General features: G+C 45.0%; 1 protein-coding gene across 4 annotated transcripts in view; it reads right to left on the bottom strand.

Annotated features, from left to right (window-relative positions):
* Positions 1–22,363, bottom strand: part of PRAG1 (PEAK1 related, kinase-activating pseudokinase 1) — a 47,721-nt gene that overhangs the window by 6,602 nt on the left and 18,756 nt on the right. For all 4 annotated transcript variants that reach the window (XM_025279138.3, XM_006045550.4, XM_006045549.4 and 1 more), the window contains exons 4-5: positions 13,919–14,076; positions 734–1,473 (exon numbers count right to left, since the gene is read on the bottom strand). In XM_025279138.3, coding sequence (XP_025134923.3) covers positions 734–1,473; positions 13,919–14,076 — 898 coding nt within the window. The remainder of the gene's footprint in view (positions 1–733; positions 1,474–13,918; positions 14,077–22,363) is intronic.

The raw sequence follows: 22,363 nt of genomic DNA, 5'->3' as shown, positions 1-22,363 counted from the left end.
AATGTTCTCTGGGAATGCGAATTTTCTGCACTGTTCTTCAGAATTGGCTAACTCTACATTATTACAGGAGGTCTTAGAATCCAAGCTGCATATCACAATCATGAATCTAAAAAACCAAACCCCTTGATCCAGAAGTTCTGATCCAGTAGCAGACCTGGCACCAAGTGGCCCCCTTGGGCCACATCACTTTCTACCCCATGGGCAAGAAGGATTAAAAGCCTGTCCCACCAGGCTTGTTCCTCCTCAAAATGGAGAGGTCAGCTGTCTCTTGACAGTGAAGGAGCCCCCAGGTCCAGCCCCAGGAGGCAGGGGACAGTAACTGATGCACTTGAACACAAGAAAATGTTCAGGGTGGAAGCAGAGTGGTGATTCAAAGATCATTTTCTCAGGTCCACTGGGTCAGCAGAGCAAAGAACTTCCTAAAAGCACCTCCACCCCCTTGACTTTCAAGGAGTTCAAATTTACATCCCTTCATTGGATGGGTACAGATCCCGGGCTCTGGGCTGCCTGTGATGACCAGGCTGACCACATTCAGCTCACTCTTTCCTCCACTGAACACGTGCATACAACTCACACTGTCCTGGGCCAGGAAGAGTGAACTCACTGAGCATTTCCAGGAAATGACCCTCCTCTGGGAGGTGGCCGAGGGGACAAGACTTCTCAAGCCACAGGGCTGCCAGTCAGGACCGCCAGCTGCATGGCGGGGGAGTGGGAGGCGGGGGGTGAGACCTACCTTCACAGCGTAGGTGCTGCCGGGGTCCTCGGAGCAGGTGGCACAATAGTAAATGGCATCCCCCGAGTCACAGCAGGGCTTGTTACAGGTCAGCTTGAACAGGGACCAGTTATTCTCGCTGAAGTGCAGCTCCTTCTTCTGGCCACCCATGAAGAGGTCCTCGCATCTGGCCACAAGGCGGACCAGGGACTGGGCGTAGAGCCCCCCCAGCTTGGCGTAGGTGCCCTCTTTGCTGCTGATGCTGTTCAGGAGGCTGTGGAGTTGCAGCTGAGTGCTGCCCGCCGAGGCCTGGCTGGACACGCTCAGCTGGGAGGATGAGGCGGAGGAGACCCCTTTGCCCTGCAGGCCTTTGCTGCCCCCCAGCCCCAGCGCAGGGCTGCGGTGGCCACTGCCTTTGGAAGTTTTCTCCAGTGGCTCGGAAGCAGAGAAGACGTGCTGGTGGCGGCCGCCAGGGCCTGAGGCGTAGCTGAAGTGGGAGTCCTCATGAGCACAGACGTTAGTCTCCGAGTGGCTGAGGTTCAGCTTGGGACTTGCTGTTCTGGGCTTGGGAGAGCCCTGGGTCCAGAAGAAGCCATCGGGGGAAGAGGCCGCCCGACTCACGAGCTTCTTCTGGGGAAGAGGCGGGGGCTGCAGGGGGTCGCCGGGAGACACATCCTCGGTGGAGCCTGAAGGGAAGGGGACGGGGGCAAAGAGCTTCTTCCTGCTGTTGGTGGGCGAGTGAGCTGGCTCAGATGACGGACCTGAGAGAGAGAAACAGAAATTCTCAGGCTAGAAATCCATGCTGCTCAGTTCCAGGGTCCTGTTGGCTTTTTTTTCCCATCAAAGTAATTTATTTTATATTGTTTTTATCTATTTCTTGAAGAGACAACATATGCATATGAACAAATTAAAGTGCAAAAAAGGTATACAATGCCAATGAGTCTTCCTCCTATCCGGTCCCTCAGCATCCAGTCCCTCTAATCAAAAGGACACCACTGCTGGCAATTTCTCACGCATCCTTCTGCAGATCCGCCAAACAACCAAAACACACACACACGCAACATACACACGTTTACACAAAGGAGAGCAAACGGTGCCCACTGACCCCAATATTCCTTTTCTTCATTTGCCACTATGGATTGGAGATAGTCCACATCAGATGATGTTCAGGTGTATTTCATTCTTTTTAACAGGTGCCCCATAGCTTAAAGCTCAACATTCAGAAAATGAAGATCATGGCATCCGGTCCCATCACTTCATGGGAAATAGATGGGGAAACAGTGGAAACAGTGTCAGACTTTATTTTTCTGGGCTCCAAAATCACTACAGATGATGACTGCAGCCATGAAATTAAAAGACGCTTACTCCTTGGAAGGAAAGTTATGACCAACCTAGATAGCATATGCAAAAGCAGAGACATTACTTTGCCAACAAAGGTCCGTCTAGTCAAGGCTATGGTTTTTCCTGTGGTCATGTATGGATGTGAGACTTGGACTGTGAAGAAGGCTGAGCGCTGAAGAATTGATGCTTTTGAACTGTGGTGTTGGAGAAGACTCTTGCGAGTCCCTTGGACTGCAAGGGGATCCAACAAGTCCATTCTGAAGGAGATCAGCCCTGGGATTTCTTTGGAAGGAATGATGCTAAAGCTGAAACTCCAGTACTTTGGCCACCTCATGTGAAGACCTGACTCATTGGAAAAGACTCTGATGCTGGGAGAGATTGGGGGCAGGAGGAGAAGGGGACAACAGAGGATGAAATGGCTGGATGGCATCACTGACTTGATGGACGTGAGTCTCAGTGAACTCCGGGAGTTGGTGATGGACAGGGAGGCCTGGTGTGCTGCGATTCATGGGGTCACAAAGAGTCAGACACGACTGAGCGATTGATCTGATCATACTATATCATTTTATGCAAGTATCATAATTTATTTAACCAGCTCCTGCTGGATGGCTACTTAGGTTGCTTCTAATATGTGGCAAACAATGTTGCAACAGAAACAACAAACGTGAACATGTGTGGCTTGGCTGGATTTTTTCAAAAAGTCAGTTTATAGAGGGTAGTGTTTAGCTGCAGTATAATGCCTCCTTTTTAGTGTGTAATTCTATGAGTTTTGACAAACTGATGGCCTGGGGGACAGGGCAGGCCCACAGACATTTTAGAAGGCAAACAATGGTGGTGGTGGTGTAGTCATTAAGCTATGTGCATCTCTTACGACCCCATGGACTGTAGCCCACCAGGCTCCTCTGTCCATGGAATTTTCCACGCAAGAATGCTGGAGTGGGTTGCCATTTTCTTCTCTGGGGATCTTCCCAACCCAGGGATTGAACACGAGTCTCCCCCATTGTGGGCAGATTTTTTTTTTTTTAACCTCTGAGCCACCAGGGAAGCCCAGAGGGCAAAGGAAGGTGATTTTATAAAAGAAGCAGCAGAAAAGTGAGTGGTTCCTAGGCCCCTGAGTTCCCAGAGTGGTGCACATGGATACTGATATGATTCTGGGAAAGTTCCGTCACTGCCCCAGGTCTCCACAGAGCACAGGTACATCCAGAAACATCACAGAAGGTGAGATGGATGGCCAGGCTAGACAGAGCGAAGACTGGACTTCATCTTTGTATCACTGCATGAAATGGAGAGCTCACAATGAAACAAGAGTTCAAGTAAAAAAACATTTAAGAAAAGGTACTGACATTGGAGACAAGGAAGTGCCAACTGAAATAATACTCATTTATTTCACTCTAAGAACTGATTCAAAGATGTACCCACTATTTTAATAAAAGCTTTTAGGGGGATTAAAAGAAACCCATTAACTTTATCCATATGTGGTAAAATGCATGCTATTCTCCTGAAGGTTAAAATGTGAAAGAAACAGGGGTCTCAGATTTAAGGAAATGGACAGTTATGATGTGCACCCATCATTTTCAGGGGGCCCCCAACCTCCAGGATCTAATGGCTGATGACCTGAGGTGAAGCTGATGTAATAATAATAAAGTGCACAATAACTGTAATTTGCTTGAATCATCCCCAAACCATCTCACCCCCTGCCACCCACAGTCTGTGGAAAAACTGTCCTGCAGGAAACCAGTCCCTGGTGCCAGAAAAGTTGTGCATGTCCCCTCCTAAGGGCAGGGCACGCAGTACCTCTCTGAGCCCCTCTCCTCTCAGCAGGACGACTAGCATGAAAGATGCACAACAAACCCAGAGGCCTGAGACCACGTGGAGAGAGGCCCCACAGGAAGGCCACTGTTAGTTCTGTGTACTTCACTCAAGGCCTTTGTAGGGCTGCTTGCGCATATGTGATAGCTGTTCATGCCTGAGTCTCTCTCTGCTTTCTCCAGCCGAAGTTGGACAGAAGTGGCCGGCACCAAGCCTCTCATATCCACATGGGGCAGGGCGTGGGGTGGGGGGTGGTTTCCTTACTTAAGATGCTTCTCCATAGGCAAGAGAGAGCAAGGTGGACGACCACGTTGTCATGCGTTGATATCCGTGCCCCAGCCTCACTGACCAGCATCAGTGAGCGACAGCAGAGCAAGCCCAGTGCGAAGCCCCCAGAAGGACAGAGGTAGTACACACAGCTCGCTGCACCCAGGAGCTGGGAACCAGGTTCAGGCAAAGAGATGTATTATCAACACTCAGAAGATAAGGGTGGGGGAGGAGTGGAGTGTGATCAGAATTCCGGTCAATCAGCCCTGATGTTCACTGGAAGGATGAATGCTGAGGCTGAAACTCTAATACTTTGGCCACCTGATGCGAAGAAGAGCCAACTCACTGGAAAAGACCCCAGTGCTGGGAAAGATTGAGGACAGGAGAAGAAAGGGATGACAGAGGATGAGATAGTTGGATGGCATCACTGACTCAGTGGACATGAGTTTGAGCAAACTCTGGGAGATGGTGAAGGACAGGGAAGCCTGGCATGCTGCAGTCAGCCCATGGGGTCACAAAGAGTCGGACACGACTGAGCGACTGGACAACAACAACCAGTAACAGGGACACCCTGCCTATGACTCCTGCTCCCCAGTTCAACTGGCCGGGGAGGTCGGTGACCAATCAGCTTGTGGACTAGTCCCCTCTAGCCTCATGCTTATACCCACCCCCTTATTTGGTGTGCTTTTCTTGCCTTCCTTGTACGGCTCTCACCACATCCCTTTCTGCCTCTACCCTGACCTGAGGGTGCACAGAGAGATGTCAGCTGTCAATCTTACTCAGCTGAGTTTCCTCATTTAAAACTGACCAGACTGCATCCCCACAAAGGCCCCTTCCAAAACTAATAGTCTACAATTTCAGCCACTCTTTCCATTTTCAACAGCTCCTCATGTGTATTCTGACTCAAAGCTGCCCCTGAAAGAAAATACCTCTATACTGATGGTTATCTGGCTTCCTCTGTTCCTCTAGCTCTAGCTCTCATATGCTGTGGCTGGAAAACTTTTCAGTCTTTAAGAATAGCAGGAATCTTAAAAAAAAAAAAATATATATATATATATATATATGTGTGTGTGTGTATATATATATATAAAATCAGCAACACTTCTTACCCTGGATTACCAAAGAAAACCAAGAGGTTGTGCTTTAGCACAAAAAATAACAGTTGGAAGGAAGTGATTTTTTTCTCCTTTGCTCTGTAGGTGTTCCCTTGCTTTCTTGTGGGAACTGTGAGTCAGTGGCTTTGATGAGATCTATATCCTGCAACCTCTGAACTAAGTCCAGCCAGGAGTACTGGATATTAGGAGGAGGCGTGGCTTCAAGGATTAGTGTGTAGGCTGGTTCCTTTTTCTTTATTTCTTAGACGTTAAGTGTTTGTCACCCAACAAGCACCGCCTAAAGCACCGAGCAGTCAGATGATGGCACCGCGCAGGAAGGCTCCCAGCCAGGCGCTTGCCTGGTGGATGGACAGGACTACATGACACAGACCTCATCCAGTGAAGTGAGGCTCACTGGAAATGTGCCCTTTCCCTGTTTAACTGGGCATTACATGTGTGTGTGTGTGTGTGTGTGTGTGTGTGCATGCTAACTCGCTTCAGGCATGTCCGACTCTTTGTGACCCTATGGTCTGTAGCCTGCCAGGCTCCTCCATCCACGAGATTCTCCAGGAAAGAATATTGGAGTGGGTTGCCATGCCCTCCTCCTGGGGATCTTCCCGACCCAGGGATCAAAACTGTGTCTCTTACATCTCCTACACTGGCAGGTGGGTTCTTTATCACCACCTCCACCTGGGAAGCTGTTTACATACACATTTGGTAGTTTGGTAACAGGTACCCCACCTTCTGTCCTGAGGCATTCTTAATCCACGCTTCAGACATGGATCCATGACTGATGAGAAGACAGTAATTCTCTCTGATGGCTCCCAGGTACCACGGGACTGAATAAATAACATCTCAGCTGTTAATATTCTTAGGGCTTCTCAGAAAGAGATGTCCATGTGTGACCCTTCTCAATGAAACTGTGATTTCTCCACCTCAAGGTAGACAGTAGCCGTCTTCTATGGAATCAGAGGGAGCCCCCGAAAGCCCACTCTGGCTCTGTCATGCTCTTGACTCTTGCGTGGGGCACCTCCTCAGAAACATGGCTGTGACCTTGCAGAGGCTAGACGTGTAGCAGCTGCCACTCTCTGCATTTGGAAGAGCCAGAAAGAAGAGGGCAAACATGCCTAAATAGTCTCCAAACTCCCAGGCAAGCCACTGGTTTAGAAAAATGTGCCTAAAAAAATCATGAAACACTTTGGCCAACAGCCCATATTCTCAGGACTTGGATCCAAGAGTGCACGAGACAGAGTCAAATATATCCTGGGGTTCTAGGCCGGTGTTAGGTCATTCTGTTTCCAAATTCTGGCTTACAATTAAGGGTATAAAAAGGGTAAGAATGGAAAATACTTTCCTGGGAAGCCTGCCTACATCACAGTTACATCATTGGTAGTTTTTTAAAAATATGACTTTGTGTACTAATAGGGCCAGAGAGCTATAATCCCCATTTCCTAAGTTTTTCCTTTCAATTTTCAATTCTGCATATGAAGCCGGTAGCTAGACATACAGCAGAACAGATCCGCATCTCTTTAGTGCCTGTGCTTCAGAGAAAAGTGTTTCCTCGGACGAAACTAACTATCACACGGTACGCGGGGTGGGATCTTAGAACAACCGACGGGAAGGTGAACTCGTTTGGTGCCATCCTACTGAGAAAGCAGAGAAGAGCAACCAGGATTTCAACGGTCCGGAAAAAGAGCTTAACTCCTATGCAGAAACGCAAGCCAAAAGTTCAACCCCAGCACTGTGAGGTTTTCTTATTATAGAGTCCTCTCTTCTGGCTGGGTTTTAATAGGTACTTTCATTGTTCTCTACAGCCAAAATGAGAGCTGGGCTTCAGGAGGAAGTGGTCAGTCCAATTTTGAAACGTATAAATAAGCCCATGTGGCTCCCTCGGCGCCTGGCTCTGCCCTCTGACGGCGGATGTAAAGGGCTGAATGACACAGACCTTGACAGCAGAGAGGCCACAGCAAATGTGGGGACGAAGGGCAGGGTCCCAGCTAAGAGCCCCCCAGCCCAGCTCCAAACTTTAGCTTTGGCATCTGACTGTTCTCCACCTTGTAAAGGAAAGTAAATGGAATTTTCTTTTGTTCGAAACACTGAGGGTTTTGTGGATCCTTTTTTAAAATGAGGGTAAGAGGAAATGACTGGCTGGCTGGAAATGACTGTATAGATTAATCCATTCATTCACTCAGTATTTCCTGAGTACCTACTACAGGCAAGGCAGAGGGAACAAAGTAGATGGAGAAACCTCGTCCGCACCATGGCCTGCTTCAATCCCTACATGTTCAAGGTGAGAAAACTGAAGCCATCGGTGGAGGCCAGCATCACACAGGAAGTGCTAGTCTTGCAGATTTTGGCCAAAACCCCTTCCCCCCACCCCCAGAAGATGTTAAGGGTCGGGGTGGAGGGTATGTTTTAGACTCACAGAGAGTAATTTTTTCCTCCAAAGGAAAACTGTACAAGCTCTTGTTTGGTTCCACAATCAAAACAGACTAAGCTCTATTTTTGTTGTTGTTGTTGTTGTTAAAGGAAGGCATATGGCATTCCTTCAAGAGGAATGCTTACTTTTTCAAGAAGGCAAACGTGGTCTGAAAATGGAAACACATTATTAGCATTTTACAGTTGTATGGAAAATGTGGCATTTGTGAGATGTCTCTCCGGACTGCTTAAGCATCCCAAGAAACAGTGATCAACCGTGATCACTGTGATCAGTAGTTATCAACTGTCAGTAGGCCACTGACACACAAAATGGGGAAGCACCGTCTGTCTGGAAAACAGGCTCATGCAAACTATTTCATGTCTACAGCCCGTGTGTACTTCCAGAATCAGGATTCTTCCCATTATAACACAATCATTAAGGGTTTGCTTCCAAATTAACAGTAAAATTAAATGTTCATGGTACTTTTGCATGCCGCTGATGGAAGCATAAATTGACATTTTTAGAGGTTAATTTGGTAACATCTATTTTAAAATGCATATATGTTTTGACATATCAATTCCACTTCTAAGACGTTATCTTACAGATAGGCTCACCAAATTATCTCAGTGTATGTCCCAGAATGCTACTGTAGACTTGTAATGAAAGGAACCTACATATGCATCGACAGGAGGAGGGTTTAACTCATTCAGACAATGAAAAAATATGCACCATGAAAAGAAAATGAGGTTGACCTAGAGGTTCTGATTTGAAGGACTTCAAGGTACAGTAAGTACAAAAGTGTGTAGAACTGAAGCTTATGATATTTGGAATATGGATACAAATTTGTGGGATGATATAGAAAAAATGTTCCAAGTGGGGGTGGGAGCTGGGATGGGAGTGTCTGAAGACTGGCTTTTCATTTTATATCTTTCTCCACTGTTTAGATTTGTATCATAGACATGTATGGACTTTACTGAAATAATAACATGTTTTTAAATTTAGTTTAAAGGGAATAGCTCAACCTAAGATGAAGCTTTAAGTGTGGTGATATTGTGAGGGCTCAGGCCACACTTACACTTAAAAATGAGTTATCTTTTCTTTAGGATAAGTTCTCCAACCTTTAGTAATAGATCTTTCAGAACAGAACCCATGATTCAGTCTATCTCCATGGAGGGCTGGGAGGAGAGATACACTGTTAGAGCAAAACACGGATGGAATATAGACTGAACCCATCCATTGAGGATCAAGCATTCTAACAAGCCTGCTTAATTAACAGAAAACACACTATTTTTGGCTCAGAAGTTTTAGATATCTTTTTCAGGACCACCATTTTTTTTTTTTTTTTTTTGCTTGTTTCATGTAGCTTGCAGGATCTCAGTTCCCTGAAACAGGGATTAAACCCAGGCCACAGCAAAGCCCAGAATCCTAACTACTACACCACCAGGGAACTCCCAGGACTACCTTTTTGAAAATACTGTTTCTTCTTACAGAGGCTCAGGTAATAGCCTGAGTGGGTGAGCAAGGGCTCAGTGAGGGCCAGGCTGATGTCTGCTCTTGGTGGGCTTACTGTCTCCTCTTGACAGGTGTGTCCCACCCCCTTCCTGGCTGACTTTTCCCTGTAGCACTTACTGCCGTCTGACACACTGGCTACCTGAGTTCTTATCCTCCTCTCTGTCCATGTCTCCTCACTACAATGTGAGCTCTATGGAAGAAGGGACGTGGCACTTCTGTTCCTGCTGTGTCTTCAACATCTAAAATTGTACTCAATCCATAGTTTGTGTGGGATTTCCCAGGTGGCTCAGTGGTAAAGAATCTGCCTACCAATGCATGAGACGCAGGAGACCCAGGTTAGATCCCTGGGTCAGGAAGATCTCCTGGGGAAAGAAATGGCAACTCCCTCCAGTATTCTTGCCTGGGAAATCCCATGGACAGAGGAGCTGGGCAGTCTACAGTCCATGGGGTCACAGAGTCCGACACAACTGAGCAACTAAGCACATTGTGACTGCGTTAATGTCTGTATTTTTTAAATCCTCTTGGCATTATTATTGAGAAATACAAGCCCACTACTGTCAAGATAGTTAATGAACTTTTTGTGCCTCTGGTTTGCCAGCGACAAAAATCATAACAGAAACACTGCCTGGGTATATTTCTTCATGGGAGTTTATAGTCACTACTCTCTGGTTACTTAGACCTCTCATCTATCCCTTGTGACCACATTTTCAGTTCAATGGGAGATGGGAGCCTGGCATCCATGATGTTTGTTTAACTGTGGAACTCTTAATTGAAATGTTCTCCTACATCAAAAGGGAAAATGATCTTAATGCAATTATGAGGTTTGCAATATTTAAAAGTAACCATTTAAAAGCACATGAGTTTCCTGATGACCATTCCTCCCACCCCCATGCATCCATTCACTCCAGATGACCTTCCCCTTGGCAGCGTTCATAGATCTGTCCTTACACATGCAGTTTGTCCCTCCCTAACCAAGCATAAACCTGACAACTGCTTAGATGGATTTTTCCTTTCACCACGTTGACCCACTGTTCACTGGAACTGCCCACATGGACAAATGGGATAACAGATGTGCTCAGAGGAGTAAGAAATGCGACATAAGCACAAAGAGCTGAATTAACATTGATACAAAAATATTTTGTCAAGTTTAGACAAACTCACTTTTTAAAAATGCAACAAAGTTACCGCTTGCAATTATGTTTATTTTTCTTATAAAATTAAAAACTTTTGCAGGGGGTGGGGCACAAAACCTGGATTGAAGAAAACTAACTTTCACCAGAACCCAGGTGAGTTTCCAGGAGGTTTCTAAAAACTGCTACTATGCTACATGCCCTGGAATGACTTTGTCCTCAACTCACTCAGGCTTGCTCATACCAAAGACTCAGAATCCACAAAATGCGTCATTTTCATGAGTGAATTCTTACTGACAAAAATCAATAATCGAATGGTCTCTTTTGATTTTATATATAATATTAAAGAGGTCGATGCTACATTCTTGAATTAATTCTACCTCTCCTGTCTTGGTTCCCTGTTTCAGCTTCAACACTAGATGCCAAATAGTAACAAAAGGCACGATGGGTAAGTATTTCTGCTCCAAGGTAAAAGTGAGTAAGGATCCATGGGACGAAAAGCTCACCGTTCAACAACAGATTGAAGCCAGCTGCCTTGGCTAATGATGAGTGGCTAAATGAAGGGTTTCTTACATTTCATGACTGGCGGTTCTGGATAGTCTCCAGATTAATGTTTAAAAGACATTAAAAAGGAGAAAAGAGAGAGAGAATTCCTGTGGTCTCTTGCCAGTTTCAAAGCAGGGTTCTGGGTACAGAGCCATACGTAGGAGCAGCAGATAGAAACTGGTTTGCTCTGATGAGCCACAGTCTGGTTAAGAAGCTATTGGGTTGGCCAAAAAGTTTATTTAGGTTTTTCCATAACGTGTTACAGAAAAACTTGAACGAACTTTTTGGCCAATGCAATATATACATTTTTGTTATTCCAGGAATCTAGATTTTGAGGGACATTTCCATTGACTAGCTCACAGTAAAAGGATAACCAGGAAAATGTATCCTTTTTAAAAAATCAAAGCATAGCTGGTTTACAATGTCATCTCAGTGTCAGATGGACAAGTGTTCATTTTAATTCTGAAAGTCTGAGTTAGGTGTCACCAACATACTCATAAACCCTCAAGTGGCTCCCTATTTCCAAACTCCACAGACTGGTTTGGAGAGCTTTGCACCAGCCAGCCCCAGGCCTCCCACCACCTTGTAGATGAGTGCCCCTCTTTCGCTTCCACTGAAGTGTGTCAGGCTGGTCTCACCCTCTTGCCTTGTGCATCGCCAACCTTGTGCCTTTTTTTCCTCCTGAATTGATTCCTTAACCTGCACTTCCTTAACCCCCTCTTCCTCTCATTACCTCCTCAAGTGTAACCATTCTTGACACAAGAGCTGAAGTCCCATCTCCTCAGGAAGCCTTCTCTGAACCCTCCACCAGCCCTCACTGATTCCTCTCTCTCTGGACGCTTTCATAAGCACTCTTGCTCTGAGCAGCCCAATTTGCTTGCTTACTCCATCCACCCACGGGTCAGGAATTTTAATCTTACCTTCCTGGCTAGACGGTAAGAGCCCGAGAGCAAACGTCATGATTTGCTGGTTCTGAGAACAAAAGTGCTGGAGCAGTTTAGTCCAGTTCTCACCAACACGAGCTGGTGGGTGGCAGATGGAAGACCCTCCCACAGAATCGCTTACAATCCCAAAAGAGCAGGTCCCTGAGGACCAGCACAGGGTCTAATGGATCACATGCCCAGCCCAGCCCTTCACAAAATAATGTGCTTTGTAGAAATTTCTGCACAATTGAAGGGGGAAAGGAAAAAGACAGACGCCCGGGATAACCTGCAGAGAAAGAAAATGTTCTTTTGCCACTTCCTACCCAAATCAAGGCTAAGATATTTCCTGTTTTTAAGTCAGAGCTATCGGAAGTTTCCCATCAGAACACACCACAGACTGACTTCTATGCTTCTGTCTGAGTGGCACTAATCTTTTAGATAGAAAAATGTTGGTGACAATAAATTCACACTGGAACTTTCTACTCTAAAAATGCCTACGGAGAAGAAATATTTCCTTAGGACTGAGAGGGTCATGATAGCACACGTTCAAACCTATCGTGCTAGGGCAAGTCGATGAGAAATACAGGAGTCAACACACACACACACTCACACAAATGTTAAAGGCTGAAGGTTCTAATACTACCCATCAAAACTACAGGAAAGTTTTAGGAACACAGTCATCCCTCGTTTTCCCTGGGGGAACTGGTTCCAGGAATCCCCTGGGATACCATAGATGTTCAAGTGTCTTATACAAAACAGCAGCAGAGTACCGTCAGCCTGCTGTATCTGCAGGTTCGGCATCCATCGATTTCACCAAAGATTTAACCTTGGGAACCTGTTCGAATCTGTGAATTCAGAGCCTGCACATATGGGGGCGGGGGGAGGGGGTAGGGGGGTGGGGAGGCAACTGTATACCCAATCAGGACATGTGTATATGTGTGATAAATTGCTTCCAACTCGTTGCGACCCTATGGACTGCAGCCCGCCAGGCTCCTCTGTCCATGAGATTCTCCAGGCAAGAACACTGGAGTGGGTTGCTGTGCCCTCCTCCAAGGGATCTTCCCAACCTAGGGACTGAACCCACATCTCTTGCTTCTCTTGCATTGGCAGGTGGGTTCTTTACCACTAGTGCCACCTGGGAAGCCCAATCAGGACATACCCACATATGAAGCCTTAGAGCTTTATCCAGAAGCTCTGGGATTGGTGGTGGTCTAATGAAGCCTCCATGCTTTAATTCAACAAACACCTGCTGTGTATCCAAGTAAGTGTGTGCATATGTGTGTATGCATGTCTGTGAAAGAAAAGGAGAGACAGAGGGTGGAGGGAGAGGGAACTTGGGATTGCCATTGTGAACCAATCCTGAGGATAGAAATCAAGCGCAGACCTATATATATAATGACTCATTACCCAGGAGTCTGGAGTCTTTCGACATGCTTCCGACCTCCCACCGTATTGCCGTGTGGATGTACTATGTGTGATTGGAGAGGGAGGTATGGGGTGAAGCACCTTGCCATAAATTCAACAGGGAATAAGAATTTCTCTGGTGGTTCAGTGGTTAAGACGCCACCTTCCAATGTGGGGGTGTGGGTTCCATTTCTGGTTGAGGAATTAAGATCCCACATGCCATGCAGTGGGCTTCCCTGGTAGCTCAGCTGGTAAAGAATCCACCGGCAATGCAGGAGACCCCAATTCAATTCCTGGATCAGGCTACCCACTCCAGTATTCTTGGACTTCCCTGGTGGCTCAGACAGTAAAGAATCCACCTGCAATGTGGGAGACATAGGTTTGATCCCTGGGTTGGGAAAATCCCCTGGAGGGCATGGCAACCCACTGCAGTATTCTTGCCTGGAGAATCCCCAAGGACAGAGGAGCCTGGTTGACTACAGTCCACGGGGTTGCAAAGAGTTGGACAAGACTGAGTGACTAAGCACAGCATAGCATATGCTGTGCAGTGCAGCCAAACAAATAAATAAATAAAAATAAAGAGAACTCTTATAGAAAAAATAAAAATAAAAAAACTCCTCGGTAGAGAGTCTATTTTGTGGGGAAAGTGGGACTGAGACAGTAGGTCTAGCTCAATGCTTCTAAATCTTGGCAATTCACCCAGGCCTGGCCCTCCAGGCTCAGGAGAACCTATGTCTCTCCATCAGGGTCAAGTGTGTTACCTCCATCGCTGCAGGTCCTGGAGTCGGAGGCCAGGCTGTCCGTGGAGCCCGTGGTGAAGCTGACGTGGACGCCCCTGAAGGACGGGCTGAGGCTCTCGGCAGAGCCCTGGCTCACCTTCTCCAAATCAGAGCTGCTCTTGTTCATTTTTAAAAGGTGCCTGGAAAATGTAGAAACAAACGATAAAAGTAATTAATGTTGTCTCTGTTCAAAAAAACCAGCCAATGGAGTATGAACCTACTATGCTCTTGAAGCCTGACCAGTGCCGGCAAGTTCTGAAAAAATGATTTGGGGGAAGACAGAACAGGGGCTCTTCTGAAACCTTATACACATGAATGGCAGGTGATTTCTTGAGTGTGATTAAAGACAAGTGAGTCTATTAAATTTGGGAAAGCCCCCAAACCATGATTTGGGAGGAACTGCCTTCATACTCTGGCCCTCTCTGCCAGAACATGTATTTCAGCTACTATACCACGTGTCATCTCTACAAAGAAAAATTGAACATTATCATACAAGCCAACGTACAGATATACACAGAGATTGGGGAAGTTTTGCAAGATCACAGGACAAGTGAACTGTGGACCAAAAACAAAAGATTTCTCCTGTGCCTGGTACTCTCTTGATATAGCTTCAAAGGGTCTAGCTTGTTCTATGGAGTTAAAGGAAACATTATTTCAATTTTAACTAGATTTGTAGTGCAATGCTTAGATAGAACCATATTAAACCTTATACCAAAACTATGGAATGCATCTGCCCTTAGGCTTTCTATGAAATCTTTGATTGTGTCTCTAAGATAGAATGACTGACGCATTGGGGACAGGAATATCAAGTTCAAGAAAAGAACCTCACCTTGGAGAAAACGGTTCCCTTATTAAGTAGAAGGTTTAGCTGATTGATTTCCCTCTTTCCAAGGACTACATGAATATTCACTCTGACCTGACATTTTCCCCACACAGTGGGACAGACCACAATCAATCCAGCCCTTTCCCTGTTGGTGGTAACCTAGATTTGTCTGGACTGGTATCTCCTGATGACACTCTCTCCCACCATGGTGGATCTATATCTCAATACCTGCTGTAGGAAATACACAAAACAGTATTGATTTGGTATCAGAACTGCCTTATTTAATGCATATGACCTTACAGCCAAGAATGTATTGATTGTTCTTTGTGTTCAGCATCGCCCAGCCCTGTATGGTCCTTACAGGCAGTGGAAACTCTTGTTCATTAACAGAAAAGTTTAGAGAAAGTTTGCTCCCATGAAACATGTTCTCCAGAAATATGTGTCTCTCCCCACCTCCCACCTCTAGGACTGCACTTTTGAAAGTTTTAAATCTATTACAACTAAATATGACAGCGATGGCAATGTTACAAGTAATAATATTCTTCACATCCCAAAGGCACTCTAGGGGCCTTGGGGATATCAAATCTTAGAAAGTGCTATGGTAGTCGATTGTCTTTATTTTACCCTCTGGCAAAATATCGTCAGAGAAAGTTTCATAAAATATTTTTATCCATCCTCATCAGATCCAACAACAACGGTTTTGCAGATGAGGCCAAGATATGAAGTTGTGAATAACGACAAGTCCTCAGTCTAGGGAAAAAAAAAAGCTAGGTCTCTCTGGCAATCCAACCACATCAGAGTGGCCCTGCAGTCTCCTGGTCTACAGGCTCAGAAAATTGTCATGGGAGAAATTCCAGCACCACAGCTGCTGAGCTGATGCAGAAAAACACCAGAAGAAATGTATATCAATAGAGAAAACAAAACAAAAAGTAAATGCGGTACGTGTGAGAACATACACACGATTATTTAGCATAAAGTGAAGCATTAAAAGAAAGAAAAGTGTTCAGTTGCCAGATGCAAAGGGAACAAAGATATTAAATGACTGGTAATGAATGAATGGCCAGCTCAATTTTGTGAGTCAAGGCAGTTTAACAGACCAGGAAAAAAAGAAAGAAAATGAAAAGAGTAAGTATTTGTGAAACTTTTGTTTCAGGTGTGTGTGTGTGTGTCTGTGTGTGTGTGTCTGTGTGTGTGTATTGGATCACAGTATTAAATATAATTCTTAAAATATATTTTAAAAACTTAGTTTTAAAAAGGTTAAAAGTCATCGCTCTAGAATAGGGATAGACAGACCTTTCCTTAAAGGCCCGATGGTAAATATTTTAGCCTCACGGATCATATAGTCTCTGTTGCAAGTATCAGCTCTGCTTTTGTAGCGGGGAAGGAGCCACTGACAATGCGTAAACAAATGGGCATGTTTTCTAGTAAAACTTTATTTACAACACAGATGGCTGACCTGTGGGTGGTTGATGATGACTCCCGATCTAGAACAGTCTTGTTCAATAGAAACATAATGCAAGTTATGTACATATATATAAAATTTAAAAATAAATTAGTAGCCAAATTAAAGGTAAAATTAATTTTAACAATGTATTTTACTTCACAAAATACATAAAATATTGTCATTTCACTATGTGACAAATATAAAATTAATGAGATATTTTATAGTTTTTTTATTCTAAGTCTTCAAAATCTGGTTTGTATTTTATATTTATAGCACATTGCAATTTAGGCTCCCACATTTTAGCTAGTGGCTACTGCACTGTATAGGGCAGATTTAGAAAAACTCATACATGGGGAAGACTGTTCACAGTGTTACTAACAGCAGAAACAAAATCATAGCCAGTCCAATGGCCATCAGTAAAGGAATGGATACACTGTGGTATAGTCTTGTATCAGAGCACCATATAGCATTCAAAAAATAAATAAACTTGATTTAAATGTATTAGTATGAAAAGAATTCTTAAAACACTGACTCTTAAAACTAGCTTGCAAAAGGCTCAAGTGTGACACCATTTATATACAATTTTAAAACACATTATGATTCTATGTATGTTTTACACATTTTACCACATTTACATGGTAAAATGGAAATGACACTCAACTTCAAGACAGTGATGACTCTGGGTAGCAAGGGGAAATTGAAATGGAAATTGTATAGGGAGGGATATTCCACTGTATCTGTAATATTTCCTTTAAAAAAAAAAACCCAGAGAACAAAATGGTAACTATTTGAAAAACCTTGGACACGTGCGTGTGTGAAAGTTACTCAGTTGTGTCCGACTCTGCAACCCCATGGACTATACAGTCCATGGAATTCTCCAGGCCAAAATACTGGAGTGGGAAGCCTTTCCCTTGTTCCAGGGGATCTTCCCAAGCCAGGGATCGAACTCAGGTCTCCCTCATTGGATGTGGATTCTTTACCAGCTGAGCCACAAGGGAAGCCCCTGGACACATGAAAGTGAGTTTAATCATTCTTTGAACTTCACTGCATGCTTGAAAAACTTGGAAATGAACATTCTTAGAAAGAAAGAAATCACTAGGGTCTGACTAAGCCCAGGGATGGCCACTTCTATTGACCTGCTGCTGAGCCTCTAAAGGGCAAGGAACACAGATGACCCCGTGAGATTTCAATCAGTCCTCGTGGGACAGACAGGCTCTCTGAGGGTTGATTTCACCACAGAAAAGCCTCATGGATGAAAGTTATTTTTCAGTCCTAACAACTCATCTGAGACTGTGAGGGTTAATTTTTCTACATCTACTTAATATGAGAAGTCACAGTTTTAAAGCCCCACCAAGTGACCGCAGACAAAATCAGACTATTCTAGTGGCTGTAGGATAAATTCTGTGTGTGTGTGTAGGGAAGTGGGAAGCCTCCAAATGTAGACTTTGGTAAATCTTAGTATCCAAGCCACAAGTGCAATTTTCAAGGCTTCTGGGGATTTTACTACTGTTTCTCTACCAAAAAACCCTCAAGAAGTCCAGGTTCCCGACCAGTAACTAAAACCCCACAGGCAGTTGGGATGCTTAGATGTAAATAAGGAGGAAAGGGGTAGCCCTTTTTAAAAATTTTTCATATGAACTGCATCAAATATCATCCACCTTGGAAACCTGTATGATCTGTTGTCTTAGAGAATGGCCACTTCAATTATCGAAGAAACACAACCACACCAGACTTGAAAATGCAAAGGGGGAAGCTGGCCATCAAAGCGGGGACAGACAATCCATCATTTTTGTGTCTCCAGTCTGTGTGTGCAATAGATTTCTCAAGAATCCTTGCAAAAGGCTTAAGATTCCAAAGGTAACTTTTCTGGGCCCTAATAGACTGTTCCATCAGATGCAAGGCTGGATGAGAATCCGAAGGCACTCAGCAATACTCAGCCAGACTATACTTATTCTCTTTAAAGGCTCTTTTCCTTCATTAATGATAGTTTGACTTGTCTTTCATAAAACTGGTGCACACCGTCTCTGCGATGAACTCTGATGTCATGTGATTTAAGGAAGTGGCTTCATGAGGCCAAAGCCACATGCTCTAGTCTTTCCTCTCCGGGTGGCGAATAACACTCTTATCAGCTGCAGTGAGAGCACTGTCTGCACAGATGTCATTGCTCTGCGCTGTGATAAATGACTTGTTCTTGCTCAGACTTCCTTCCCTACCTCCCCCCGTGATTAGACACGGTCACAGGAGAGCAGTGTGAGATACGCAGCCAGTGGCACAGCGTCCTTAGAGATCTGAGCCCTGCAGCAGCTGCCCAGTGTTTGCAGAATGGCTTTTCCCCTCATTGTCCTTAGAGAAAGAAGCCTTGCCAGAGTTTTCTCCCTACCGTATTGGTAGAAAGCTGCAAAAAATACTAATAATCCAGCCGGAAGAGCCATCTGCCAGACTTCCTCATTCATAGGAAAAAAAAAAAACCAAGTCTAAAAATACTCCCGAGTTTTCAGAATGCCCCAAATTCTGAACAGATACCAGACCCCAGTGGGGACAGAGACTGTCTCTCAGACACGGCGGCTAGAATCCTCATACGCAGCACAACTGAAAGTGTGACCGAGGCAAACGTTCATTCTCACAGCTCTGAGTCTGGGTTAGTTCACATTGGTTTGGTTGAGAAACTTTTGCCTCTGGAGCAGAAGGTAAGAAAAGTCGCACAGCACCAGGCTGCAGTTTTACACTAGTTCTCCAGACCCCTGTACACAGTTATACCACCCAGTCTTCAGATGAATCAAGTCACTGCTATGTCTAATGTTTTGGGGAAGCCCTTTCAGGTAGCTCAGAAAGCACGAACATGTTCGAAAAACTCGATACCTTGTTTAAGTTACCAAGAAGGGAAAACAAACTGGCTTAGATGCAACTAAATCAAGTCATGCCTTAATCAAAGAAGGAGAGCCTCTTACCATCCCAGACTCCAGCCCTCGGTGCTGTGATCACCCGCATGACCTCCCAGAGCCCAGGGATGGGCTGGGCTGGTGACGGCAGGGTCCCGCGGAGCAGCCCTGAGGATGAAGGGTCAGTTTCAAAGGCGGCCAAGTGTGCCCTGTCAGCCTGCTGTGAATTCACCAGCTCAGAGCTCTCCGTTTCCCCTCAGTTCCTCTCTGACTTTTCTATAAAATGCACTTCCTGTGAAAGCACAGGAAAATAGGGACGGCTCTGCCTCTGCGACCTGCGGCTTTCAATCTCCAATTGTCCTGTTGGGCTGCATCATCAGAAGCCATTCAAACAGCCTCTCAAATACACTCAATTTCACCCTATTTCATTCTCTACTATTTGGCCAGATCCTAAAGTCAAAATCATTCAATGACTGGAGCTGAAACACTGGGTTAGCTTCGTGAATACAAGCACCCCATTTTTATTTATCTTATGCCTGTATGACCAGCAGTGCATTCCCCAATCCTGTCCTTTTTGAATACCATTCTCAGATTTTCCAGTAAATAAATACTGACTGCCTGCTCTGTGCCAGGTTTTGTGGATACAACAGCAAGGAGAGGTGGCACCATCCTTGCTTCAACAACCTGGTAGAAAATATCGATCAATCTCCTCTAAAAAAGTATGCAGAGGCCTCGAGCCATGGTCGTCAGAAAACATCTGCAGCCTTGGTCATTCTGACTCAAAATCTCTCCAAAATCCTTCTCTCATAATGATGGTCAACCTTCAAGAACCCTACGCAGAGCTTGTGCAAGTATTCTTGACCTCTGCCGCCATACCGAATCAGCTCTGGTCTCGCATGGTTACAGAAACACACCTCCAGATTGTCTTTGATTTCAAATATCCCCCTCACCCCATCCCCGCACCGTGTATACATTAGAACACATGCCTAGCATTCTGTTTGGAAAAAAAAAATTATCACCATTTTGGTTAATCAATATCCACTACTTCTGCTCATATATACTCTGCTCTGGTGGGGCGAGTCTCTCATTGTCCCCAAAGCACCCTGCATTCCTGTCCCTGCCCCATCTTGGCAGAGAGGGAAACATTCTTTCTCCCTTTCAAACCTTTTCCATACCCAAGACCTAGCAGCAGCAGCATCACTTACCTACAAACCCTTCCCAAGCCATCTCAGTCTCCTCTGACTGGTCTGTGCCCTCTGGAACTCATACCAAACTGAGTCTGATTCACATCACTGAGCATTTGGTTATAATCCTGGTTGGATGATTCTGTTTCATGTGAAACAGGCTTGTTACCACCACAATTATAAACTGTTTTGAGGAGCTGTGTCCTAGTCAGGACATGCTGGAACACAGAGTCATTATTAAATACTTCTTGATTAAGTTTATCTGCCTCTGTTTCAATAACTGGGAGGCATCTAGGAGGATAAATGTTTCCTTTAAGAAAGGAATCACACTTGCCCAGCTACACTTGCCCAGCAAAACTTGCAAAAGGCAGGAACGCTGAGTAAACAACAGCCCTCCAGAAAGCTGGACTCAACAGCTGAGGCTTTTTCATATCTACCATAAAATACCACAGTTCCCAAATATCCTGAATTTGTACAATCTAACAGTATTATAGTTTAAAAAATATTTTTTTTTCCAAGAGATGGGATGAGAAAGTTAGATAGCTAAGCTGGAAAGGTTTTTATTGTTTTTATCCTTAGTGCTCTTTGATGAAGATGCTATGGGAGTTATTCTGCAAAGTGTCTAAGTGCCAAATGAAGGAACTAATGGATCCAGTCTGCTCTGGCGGCAGGCTTCCCCGCTGACTTATTAGCACATATAAAGATAGGAAATCAGTTTCATTTTGGGTCAGATGACCTTTACGGTCCCCACTGTGCAGGCTTTTTAATTTGCATTTGCAGTTAATGCACTGGTGACTGCTGGGGCACCTCAAGTTGAAAAAAGCCTTTGGTTTAACCCCAAAATGAAAGCACTTTGCATTCAGTGGAAACCATTTAAAAACAGGAATAAAGCCATGCTTATTTTTAAAGACAGCAGTACGTGCATGCATGACCGCTCACCTGCACCTATATACACATCTTTAGGTTACTAGTTAGCTGGTATAAAAATGGAAAAAAATGCTTCAATCGGTCAATTGGAAATTTGCAGCCATTTGTCCTAACTATACACAGATATACTTTGGCACTGAGAGATACAAATGGCTTTAAAAGATGACCTTTCCTGTCTCAGAAAATCAAAGTCTCTTATTTGTGGCCCCCAGTCTGCATGGCTATGTCCTTTCCCAAAGAATTTCTGGTGCAGGAGAGAGGAAGGCAGCAACTCCCTAGCGTGGGAAGGTTTACGCCCAGGCTGAGGACAGGAGACCAGCTATGGAAGCAGGTAAGAGGGTGCAGAAGGACTCAGCGGCTGGACCCCATCACCTGGTCCACTACACTTGCATCTCCAATCTCATCACCTAAGAACAATGAATCTCCAACTCCTGGCCTGTTAAGGAAGAAACGCTACATGTTCAAGAGCTTGATCATCTGTTCACACAGGGGCAGATGGGAAGAGGTGAAAAGAAGGCCATGAATGACCAATGGAAAGTAAAGACTGCTGCTGCTGCTGCTAAGTCGCTTCAGCCATGTTCGACTCTGTGCAACCCCATAGACGGCAGCCTGCTAGGCTGCCCCGTCCCTGGGATTCTCCAGGCAAGAACACTGGAGTGGGTTGCCATTTCCTTCTCCAATGCATGAAAGTGAAAAGTGAAAGTGAAGTCACTCAGTTGTGTCCGACTCTTAGCGACCACATGAACTGCAGCCCACCAGGCTCCTCCATCCATGGGATTTTCCAGGCAAGAGTACTGGAGAGGGGTGCCATTGCCTTCTCCGAAAGTCAAGACTGAACAACTACAATCCACAGACGGGCCCTCCCACCAGCTGCCCTGCCCACAGGTCAGCACAGTGTGGAAGAAATCTCCGGAACCTTTGGGAACAACAGCAATGAAAACATTTGAAAAGCTTCCCAGATAAGTTTCACTCTTAAGAGCATGGGCCCTGGGGCATCCCATGCACAAAATGGAGATAATACTACTACTTACCTCATTGGGGGGAGGAGGGGGTGGTGGTTAGGAGGAGTTGATGACTTAATATTTAATAAGTGCTAAAAACAGCACCAGGTACAAAGAAAGTACTAGTTATACAGAAAGATGGGAGGATGGATGGATGGATAGATGGGGA

Source organism: Bubalus bubalis, chromosome 1 (assembly GCF_019923935.1).
Source record: "Bubalus bubalis isolate 160015118507 breed Murrah chromosome 1, NDDB_SH_1, whole genome shotgun sequence".
Taxonomy (NCBI): Eukaryota; Metazoa; Chordata; class Mammalia; order Artiodactyla; family Bovidae; genus Bubalus; species Bubalus bubalis.
Note: the sequence above shows the minus strand (reverse complement) of the source record. Positions and strands in the feature narration are given on the sequence as shown.